Source organism: Apaloderma vittatum, unplaced genomic scaffold, assembly GCF_000703405.1.
Source record: "Apaloderma vittatum isolate BGI_N311 unplaced genomic scaffold, ASM70340v1 scaffold42519, whole genome shotgun sequence".
Lineage (NCBI taxonomy): Eukaryota > Metazoa > Chordata > Aves > Trogoniformes > Trogonidae > Apaloderma > Apaloderma vittatum.
In genome coordinates this window covers 1-10832 of record NW_009737726.1, presented here as the reverse complement: position 1 = coordinate 10832, position 10832 = coordinate 1, and the positions used below count along the sequence as shown (strand labels likewise).

General features: G+C 48.8%; 1 protein-coding gene across 1 annotated transcript; it reads left to right on the top strand.

Annotated features, from left to right (window-relative positions):
• Positions 1-970: 970 nt before the first annotated feature.
• TSEN54 (TSEN54 tRNA splicing endonuclease subunit) lies at positions 971-8385 on the top strand (the record flags this gene model as incomplete). The annotated part of the gene is made up of 9 exons (XM_009877414.1): positions 971-1034; positions 1179-1262; positions 3215-3313; positions 3623-3675; positions 4027-4125; positions 5218-5852; positions 6392-6452; positions 7165-7281; positions 8235-8385. Coding segments are annotated over 9 exons (1363 nt in total), but the record flags the coding sequence as incomplete, so codon positions are not given.
• Between the last annotated feature and the right edge of the window lie 2447 nt (positions 8386-10832).

Genomic DNA, 10832 nt, shown 5'->3' with positions numbered 1-10832 from the left:
GGCTCTTCGTTTTCTCTGGCGTGTGCAGATTCCTGCAGCCTTTGCTGCCGTCTTGGCCATGGTCTGAGTTACGCGACCCCTTGATGCTTGTGTGTGGCCTCCTGCAGATCCATCCCACTCTCGGCATCCCAGCTTTATCAGTTTTGGTGGCTTCAACACCACTACCAGTCTCTAGAACTTACCATTTCTTGCAGATTTTCACACACTGCCTCTCAGCACACCCTTTCCCTCTTTGGCCTCCTGTGCTCTGGTAGCAGTTTCCCTGTCTGCAGTAGCAGCAGAAGCAATTCATGTAAAATCAGGCCACTGGGGACCTAGAGAGAGAATGGTCACCTCCAGCAGGCAGATGGGGCAGACGGTTATCTTCCACCGTTGTAACAACTGGGTTTGTGCAGACACATCTGTAAAGGTCTGTCTGGGGCAGCAGTGAGACCCTTAGGCTGGGGGGAGGCAACTGAGTATGTTTAGGTTTCCTTTCAGATGGGGAAATTGCAGTACAGGCTAAAGATATAGAGCAAGTCTGTGGTGGACTCTTCAGGTCTTGTCTCCTGTTTTCGTGAGCCAGCTGCTAAAAATGCATGTTTGCATTCTTGCAAAGTGACCCTCCACTTCTTGGCTATTCATTTTTTCTGAGTCCCTGTGGGTGGGATACAGCAATTTGAGAGTGTCTTGGCAGCGTCTCACTGGTTATAGGATATATTCAGGCTCAGGCCATACATCTCCAGCAGGCAGCAGTAGCCTGTAGGCAGATGTCTGCTGTGCTGTTTGAAGACATTCTTAACTAGTTGTTGGTGATAAAATCCTCAGCTGGTATTGATGTTTTTCCAAGGCCTTACCCCATCAAAATGCCACCTGGAAGTTTGCTGCCTTTTGAAACCATGTGAAACCTTCCTGAGCTTGTTGTGTTGCTGCAGCAGGAGTTGATTGTAGGTCATGTCAGTAATAACAAACTAATCTTTAACCTTCTCAGGGGGAATCTGGTGAAAGCTGAGTGGAAGCCAGGACAGGGCATCGCAGAGCTGCAGTCGCCTGCGGTGAGTCTGCTGCACAGTGTACTCGGTGCCATCGTCTCCTGTTGGCCTTTGCAGATTTCTTAATTTGCTGCTTGAAATGGGAGAGAGCCTGGCTGTCAGCAGGGAACAGCCAGAGCCCATCGGGGATTTGTGCTTCTGTTCCAGGGGAAGTTCTGGCACACCATGGGCTTCACAGAGCGTGGCAAACAGTGCCTGCTGCCTGAGGAAGCTCTGTACCTGCTGGAGTGTGTAAGTACCTGTGTGTGGATGAGGGGTTTGGGTCCTTCCTGAGTGACTGGAGAAGCTGTAACAGCTTTAGACTGAAGTCTGAAGTCACTTGACTTGTGTTGGCCACTGCTGCAGTTTCAGCAGCTGATAAACACCTGGCTCTTGAGGAATTGTCTCTTTTTTCCTGTTGCTGATGAGCTGTTTGTCTCCAGACCATGGATTCATATGTTGTACTCTAAAGCAGCCTCTGGGTCATTGACGGCCTGCGTGGCCAGTTTGGATTGGTGGCCAGTTTTTCAGCTGGTACAGTGTTTAATCCACTCCTGTGTCAAATATGACAGTAGAGAGACTAGGAGAGTTTTAGCAGATCTGGATTTCTGTTAATGCAGCACTACTAAGTCAGCTCTCTTACCAGAGTGAAAGAAGCATGACTATGTTAGAAAATTTTCTATTGAGAACTCTATTTTCTTGCTCTGGAGGTGATAAAACCCATTTATTTATTTCTTTACCAACATCTACAAGTTTAGGGACTTAAACATTCCAGGAAAACTCACTGTTCTGGGAATTTCTGGAAACAAGAGCAAACCATTATCTTCTGCTCCTTGCAGGAATTAACTGGAATAAAAGGTCTGGTAAATCCTTTTCCTCACAACTGATGTACAGTTAGTGAGGACATCTGAGACTGGTCAGTGCCTTCTGTGTCACAAGCTGACTTCTTCCCTTATCCCCAGTGTATCTTGCATATTTTGCAAGGACAGTGTTCCCAAGTTCATTAGCACAGTTTTTCTGTGCTTCTCTAAGCCGCTGTTAGGAATTAGTGAAACTACCCAGCGTGGTAGGACCACCCTTTCTGTGGGAGGGGTGTTGGCAGGGGAGGCACTTAGACAGCAGCCAGTGCTGGATGCACTTAAGCACAGGTGTTTGGGGTACTTGGCATCTCGTCCTAGTATAGATGACAGAAGGAAGTTGAAATGTGGCAGACAGGAGCGAGACGGAGTTGCTTTCAGTGCGCCTCTGTTTGCGGAAATGCTGCTTAGGGCTTGGTTGGATTTCTTTGCTGTAGAAGTTTGGGTGTTTGGGTTTTTTTGGTTTTTTTTTTTGTTTTTCTCTCCACCGAAGCCTGTTATCAGTAGAATAGATACACTGATCTAAAGGGGAACTTCAAAGGGACCTTTTTTTTTTCCTTAGCAAAACTTGATCAGATTATGGCCATCTGCTACCATCCCTCAAATCCAAACTCATTTTTTACCTCTGTTTTTCTGACAAACAATAGATTATAAAGGAATTGACAAAAATAAAATTTAGTCAGTTGCTGAATATGAAATATCTCCCCAGAAGCAGTAAAGACTAGTTAGATGCATTTAGCCCATCCTATGGTAAAGATGTGGTTGTTAGTGTTTTCTGTGTTTATGAGGAGTAAATATATTCTTAAAAAAAAAAGATGAACAAGAGGTATAGCCTAAACCTGACTCCTGGAGGTAAGTTACTGTTACCTGTGGAATCTACTTATGGGGTCCCTGGGGCTTTGGTAAGTTCTGAGGGGCCACCAGCTGTTGGGATCTGAGGATGCTCTAAGGTCCTCTGCTCTAGCTCTCTCAATTGTGCTGGTCCTCAATGTTTTTGTAGTTGCACTGTGTCCTAAATCACCGAGGCCATCAAAGTTAAAGAAAATTATTTTTCAAAGCAATGATTATTTTAGAAGTTGAGTGTCGTGCACTCAGCTGCATTCTCCAAACCCATGCAGTGCTGGAGCAGGAGCTGACAGCTGTGGGTGGGAACTTCTTACCTGGCTGCTAAGACCAGGGCATGGGGGAGCTGGGCATGGGAGAGTGACTGTAAGTAGTGCAGGTGGCCCATGGGGAGTCATGGATATTGTGTGAAGGAGGGTGCTGAGACCAGTGGGAAGAGACGGATGTGAGCTTGCATAGGTTTGTTCCCTCTGATTCTCTCAACATCAAGCTTTTGCCCTGCAGGGCTCTGTTCAGCTCTTTTACAGGGACCTGCCTTTGTCAATCCAGGAAGCCTACGAGATCCTGCTGTCCCAGGAGGCAATGAGCCTGCCCCATTACCAGGTGTGTTGGGACCTCCAGCTATTGCAGGGAGGATGAAGGCAAGGAGCCCAGCCTCTGCCACACAACCTCTTGCAGTGGCTGAGACCAGAGTAGAACAATTAGGGAGGGAGTTAGGGAGAGTCATTCTTAGTTTTTCTCCCTCGCCTTCTTCCAGATAAGTTTCTGCTTCCCCATCTTTGCTTTGAGTCCTAACCCTGCCATTTTCTCCTCTGTCAGTGCCACACTGTGTTCTCTCAGTTGTAGTGGAACTGAAGTAAATAGTTTGGATTTAGGCTGGTCGTTAACCCTCTTGCTTTCCTTTGCTCTAAGGTGTTCAGCCACTTGAAGCAGCTGGGTTATGTTGTACTGAGATTCGACCCCAGGTAACCAGCTTTTTCTTCCCACGCTGCTTTCTCCTTTCTGAAGACCCTGAGCGGCTCTGTGCCCACTGCATGGCCCCAGTGGAACGGCAGAGAAGAGGACTTTGACCCTGCATTCCATCTCTTGGGAGGATGAAAGGCTAAAAGTGGCACTTTACCCTTTCTTGCTCCTCCCTCTTGAGGAGGTGACTGGGAACATGAAATGGGGCATGAACTGAGGACCATCCTGGTCCTGCTTGTGGATTTTCTGTGGCTGGAAGAAGTTTTTTTGTTGCTGTGTTCTGGGGGCTAAGCAGAAGGGTAGTTTTGCTGCCTCGCCTGGCTGTCAGCCTCTGTGTTGGTGTCTTCTTACAGCACTGTCCTGTCTCCCTACGAGAGGCAACTGAACCTGGAAAGTCACTGCCAGAGCTCTGGGAAACACCATCGCAAAAGGAGGAGGAGTTCCAGCCCCCAGTAAGGATGTGGCCCAAAGCAGTCTTCCATCTTCTCGCAGGCTCTGCAGCTTGGGAACAGCATCCTCAGCCCTTTGTGCTGTGGGTGACTGGTGTGGCACAGCTGCGCTTGGATGTCCCCAAACAGCACAGTGTTTTTCTTGACTCTTTGCAGTGTGCCCTTTTGTCACATCTGTGCTTTATGCAGGACTAACGGGGGCAAGCTTCCCCCGAGCCTCCCAACTGCAGTGATCAAATGCCAAAATAAAAGGGTGGAGAGATCGGTGCAGAAGAAACATGTGGCAGATGTTGCCTCTTGCTCTTTTTTAGAGGGAACACAGACACCACAATGCACATCTTGCAGTTATCCAGCCTCTCAATGCCACTTACTTGCTAGGACTGGACAGCAGAGAGGATTGTTGCGTCCTGGTCCTTGCACATGGCCTAGTAATTTTGCTAATAATTAAGAGAGGTTCCAGTAGGTGGCATCATCCTTTAAGAAATAGGGAGGACAAGACTGGTCTGAAAGTTCTTTACTATTAACAAGTAACTTTGTCTAAGGAGTCAGAAAATTTTAGGAATTAGGAGATAAAAGTGCTGATTTAAGAACTGCCCCACCTCCTCTGAGATCAGGGACTCAATCTCATACCAGTAAGAAGTGCTGGCAGGAGGGTTTCTGCCTGGTGTGTGCTGGTTTGGCTGAGGTCCATCATGTTTGTGTGGAGGTGTTTGGGTCAGTTTATGGGGTGTGTGGAGGCTGCATGGCAGGTTGGAAGCATGTGTGCATAAATGAAGACTGAGATTCTTTTGGGCGTTTAAGTCCAACCTCATGCAGGACTGCTCTGAGAAATTTATTCCACCTGTGGCATTTGCTGCTTGTTTTGGCCTGCTTTTCTCCTTCCTTTTGTCACACAAGCTAAATGCCCTCCTTCCAGCCAAGAGGCTGTTGTCGAGGGTTTGCAGTCCAGCTTGGGGGTTCCTGCCACCTTTGCTGTCCTTCCTTGAGGCTTGGCAGACTGCATCTCCCTGTTAGCAGGGAGGAGGTGGGAATCAAAGGGAATAAAGTTTCACTTCATACTCTTCCCATCTTCTATGCCGCTGCTTCTGTCTTTAGGTCACATGAAAAGAAATGCAAAGTATCCGAGGACCTTCGAGAAGCTGAAGGGAGCTCTGAAAAAGCTGGAGATTGCTCTGGAGACTCCAGCTGCCTTCCTGTGGATGAAAAGCTGTTGTCAGAGCAGCCAAAGGAATCAGATGCTGGCGGTGGAGAGGGGGATTCAAACCCGCTTTTTCTTGATACAGCACAAAAGGACTCCCTGAGCCCTTCCAGGAGCCAGGCTGGAGACCACAAGTTGAGCAGCACTGGCACCCATGCACCCCGCTGGGATTTTACCACCATCATCTTGCCAAATGTTGCCCTAGACCAGCTGTGCACACATCTGCCCTCACCTGACAACGGGCTCTTGCCAGAGAATGTACTGGGGAGGGAGGTCGATGCAGCTTGCTGGCGTGCACGCCTCAACCAGAAACAGGAGAAGGTCTCATGGAAGGAAAGGGAGCGGCGAGAGAGGGAGAGCAGGTACAAGAGCAGTGTCAATGCAGACCGGGAGGTGAGGCGCTGCTCCAGCTGGCAGGAGTACAAAGCCCTTTTGGAGCAGAGAAGCCAGCAGAAGGTTTGGAGACGACCGCCACATCTCTGGGGCCAAGCTGTCACGCCACTTCTGCGGCCAGATGAAGCTACCTCATCAGGTAGTGGCTTTGGGAACTTGACAGAAACCCCTTTCTGCCTCCCAGCAGAGATATTGCCTGATACGCAACAGAAAAAGGGGTAACATGGAGAAGCTGAACATCTGTTCAGGGGACAGTATCTCAAGAAGGAGAATCTTGTCAGAAGGTCTAGTCAAAGCAGGCACAGAGGAGCCCAGACATGGGGGGAGAGAAGAAAGCTTGTCCTCTGCCTTTCTATCTCTTTGTATAGCTCACGCAAGTGCCAGGATAAACAGGGCCTTGGGAGGTCGTCTAATCCATTCCCTATGTCATACCGTATTGCTGTCCTTCCTGCTAGGCTGTTGGGCATGTGAAATCAGGGCTAGCAACACGCAAAGTAATTGCAGGGTGTGCTGGGGGAGGGGGGATGAGGAAGTTGAGGTCTTTGAAGTAGCCAGTGGTGACTGTGGTGCTGCCAGCCATTGTTGGAGGAGGAAGGCTTGTGGGTGGTGGTGCAGTGCTTAGAGTGCCCTGGGAGAGAAATAGCTGGTCTGATCCTTTCCTGTTCCTTCTCCCTCCAGCTGCGATCCTCCAGCAGATCAGTGTGCTGCAGCCCTCCCACATCCTGGATGGAGCCTCTCGGTTAGTATCCAGCCGGCCAGCTTGTAGCTGTTAGGGAGTGGGGGTGTCTTGTGACTGTCCCTGCTTGTGAGGTCTGCCTGATGCTCACAGCGGCAGTTCAGGAGCTGCCTGGCATCCAGAATGCTGAGAGAATCCAGCGCTTTGCTCCGTGACTCCTCACATCTGTAGCGAGTGGCTGACATTTCTGTAAAGTACCAGTTCCTGCAGCAGCAGAGTTGGTGTATTCCAGGCCAATTTCAGCATCAGGGTTGCTCTCATTTCCTGCTCTTCCCTCTCTGCCCTCCAGTCAGGTAATCTCGTTCACCTGTGCCTCATCCCTGGAATGTGTTGTCAACTCTGCTGCAGTGGTTATAAAATTTCTACTTTGGGACCTTTGGTTCTACTCCTGCATCAAAGAGCCTGTGACGGTGTGCAAGCCCTGTAGGGTGGAGCCGTGCTTTGCGTCCGTGTCTGCTCGTGGTGCTTCCTGCAAGGGGGTTTGCAGAGAAAGGAGTGTGGCAGATGTGGGGTGGGGCCTTGCTCTGGTCTGACTACGGGAGGGGTCTGGAAAGTAATTGTAAGAGTTGCAGCTCAGTCCTTCGAGAAGTGAAGCATTTTAAAGGGCCCCAACTAGCCAGGCCTGTAGAGCTTTTGCTCCCTGTTCTCTCTGCTGTATCTATACCCTAGAGTGTTTCAATCCCATACATTTGTGGATGTGTTCTCTCTTCTGTAGACTGCAGGAGGACCCTGAGTGCGTGAAGATAGACTTCAATGTGTATTCAGCAGATGCTGTGGCCAAGTTTAAGAAGACAAACCCTGGGAAGCCCTATGTCAGGATGTGTGTTCGGAGGTATCTATGGGTCTTTTGCTGTGTTCTGAAACATAGCAGTTGCTGTTGAGAAAATGAAGTCCTAATGATCTGTAAATGATCTGGCATCTTGTGAGTTTTACAGATCATCTGAGTGCCTCCCTGAGGGTGGTCCTGCCCAGAACTTCTATTTTTTTAATTTCAGTTACTTCTTTGTTGGAGGATGTGGCTGTCAGTTCCCCCAGCCCTTGCACTCAGCCCACACTCTGGTCATCTGGTTGCTGCTCATGTTTTTGAGTACTACTGGAATCAGGAATAAGAAGTCACAGCTGTATTTATGCAATGCTTCTGAAACTCGTGTTTTGTTCTTTGTCAGATGTAATAAGATCAGTACAGCCAGATGATAGGAGTTCCATTTCTTGCTGAATCCAGAATCTGATACTTAAACTCCATAGGCAGGTACAAAGTTCAGTCTCTGCCTTTTTTGATTTTGAAATATACTGAATTTGTCCCTTCTCTACTATATGCAGCTGTAGCAGCCAGAGCAAGGAAGGTGATAATGCAAGTTTTGAAAGGTCTGTTGTGAGCAAGTAGGATGATCCTTGCTTTATAAATATTTTCATTTACGAGCAAAAGGACTCTGCAGGATTAAAAGGAGGGAAAAACAGGTCAGATCTTGATCCCAGCAACCTGAAGATCTTCCTAGCACAAACGTATTAAGATCGCACTGGATTGGCAGTTTGCCAGTAGTCCTCTAAGTCACATCTGATAGGAACAGTGTGGAGCAGTGTGCAGTTGCCCTTGGGTTTGGATTTGACAGCTCCCAGTTCCCAGTATATTGTCGCAGGGCTGGCAGCCTCCTGCTTTGACTGCACAGGGTGGGGAGGGTCACTACTAACTCTTAAGACCAAAGGGAGCTGTTGTGATTGTTGGCCGGGACGCTTTTGTCTCTGTATTCTTACTTTGAGAATGACTGGGTATTTTTCTCTCTGCAGCTTTGACGAGCAGATTCCATCCCTTCGGGCTTTGAAGCAGGTTACGTATCAGAGTGGGGACGTCCCGGTGGTCTTTGCACTGGTGGATCATGGAGAAATTGCCTTTTATTCACTAAAGGAGTTCAAGCTGCCGGTTGATGTTAATCACTGAAGTTGCTGTGGCTTGCAGAAATGGTATGGGATGAAGAGCTTTACTCAGGATTTGTTTTCTTGATTAATGAAATATTACAAAATATAGATCTATGATAATGGGAACCCTGGGTAGATGCCCACTTCATTTGCTGTTACAGACTTCACCCAACCAGATGGCTCAGGCACAATAGCAGAGTTTATAGCAAACAAGTGTGTAAAGCTTAGCTGGGCATTTGTGGACTGGAATATATATTGCTTTGTTCTTGAAGCCACTGGTTCTTCAACTTATCTCACGGACCACTAGTCTGCCTTTTCTGTGTCATCTTTGGCTGACCATTAGAAAACATTTGCTGATGATCCTCTTGTCACATGTTAAGAACTGCTGTGCTACACCAGGCAAATGGTTGGTGGCTCATTGAGGTCAGTCAGGGACAGAATAAGCTGATCAGATCAGTGGTGGTGTCCTGAGCCTTTCATTCAGTTACGCCAACAACCAGCAGATCAAATTCTGATCTGAAAAAGGCACAGCCATAGAACTCGGCCACCTAAAGTAAAGTTTCCAGGCACTTGAGAGCAGCAAACTGTGCCTTGAGCACTGTTTCATCAGCCAGAGGTCACAGAAAGACCCAGAGCGTTGCAGGTAGCACCCCAGCCTCATGTGCTAGCAGCTGTGCTGAGATGCATTTGGGTCACACAGCATTATGCTACATTAAAGTTTGACCACCAATACCAGCACGCTGTATCTAATAGCCTCACTAGGGCTGTACTGCAGTCTGCTCTGTTTCAGCCTGACATCCTTGTTCCTGGCTGTAGATACTTGTCTTTTCTCTTTTGCAAGTGAGAGATCCTTGAGTAAAGAAAGAAGCTACAAATTCCTCATGAGCCTTCCAGTCCTGTGGCTGTTGCGCTCCAAACTGAGGATGTCATTGCTTTCCAAGCCCTGCTGTGGGAGTTTTGCACCAGGAGATCCAGGTACCAAATTTGCTTTAGCCTCTATGCAAAAGTGCCAGTGACAGGTGCCAGAAAGTCTGCTCCGTGGATAGAAGTGTGCTGAGCGTGGCTGCATGCACTGTCCAGGTTCTTCAGAACTGTAATAGCAACGGGTTTAGATGCAGTTTATTTGAGAATTTTTTAATTCCTTTTGGGGATGTGGAGAAGACCTAAGCAATAAAAAAGCCTTTTCCAACTATGAGCTCCTCTGTGGTTTTTAATTCCCCCCAAAACAATAGTAAGTTATGCAGAGGGAGATGTTCTGGGGAGGCTACTGGGACCCCAGTACCACCAGCTGGTGAATGCCTGCTCACAGGCACACAGCCCTCTGGCTGTGTAACCCTGCTCCTACATCTGTCTCTGGATCCAGCCACTGCCCTGTTCCCTGGGAGCGCATCCACTCGCAGTTCCTGCTGGCAGACACCACCTCGCTGTCTGTCTCCTGTGTGGGTATCATAGCCCAAGGTGTCAGGGATCTGCTGCAAGCGCTGCCCCTGGTTCTGTGTCATACAAACACCACTGTTACCAGACACTGGAAGTCAGCAGGGCTCTGCTGAGGTGAGGGTCTGACAGCTCCTCCCACGCACCCTCCTCTTCCTCCTCTGAGCAGTGCTTCTGCTCTTGGAGTCCTCTTCAAATTCCAGGGTTGTTGGCAGCTCCGATCTGTGCCCTCAGCATTCTCCCAGACTGTTCTGCAGATTACAGGCAGTGGGAAGAGAGTTTCTAAGAACAGGCGTAGCCAGAAGAGTTCCCGTCTGACCCACAGTGCTCACGTTTGTCCTGGAAATAGGTCAAACTCCTGTTGATTTCAATCAGTCTCATCTGCTTATGCCAAGGTGGAATTGTATTGATGAACTCTACAAGAGCCACCCAGTGAGTTTCGCTGGGGCAGAGACTCCCTGATTCAGCACAAAACAATTATAGTTTAATAACCACTGCAGGGAGGATTGAGAAACTGTGGCTGCCTTGCTCAGCACCACAACATCTGACAGTGCCTTTACCAGGATGGGATTATGATGCAGACTGATACTGCTGCTTCATTTTGGCCTGCAATGGGGATTGGCTGGATGTCGCAAGAAGACAGAAATAAATCTTTTAATTGAAAGACATCACTTCTGGAAGCTTGGCTGAAATATTGGCTGTTACTGGCTCCTTGTCAGAGGGAATTTGAAGCTTTTCTATGAATGTGGAAAGGTTTGGCAGACTTTGGAGGGCCATTGTGCTCCATGGGATGACGGATTCCTTACCCAGGTGGTGTTTGCTTGGGTAGGACACGGGCTGTCTGCAGCCGAGCTGTGCAGCGCGATCTCGGAGGCTCTGTGTGGCTTTTTCCAGGTGAGGCTTCCACTTTCTGTTGACCCTTTCTCTCCTTGCACCTTATCCCGGCTTCGCTTCGGCCGGAGCTGGCTGCCCGGGGCCGCGCGGCCGCCCGTGTGGCTCTTTCCGCTTTCTGATTGGCTCCGAGCGAGGGTCCTG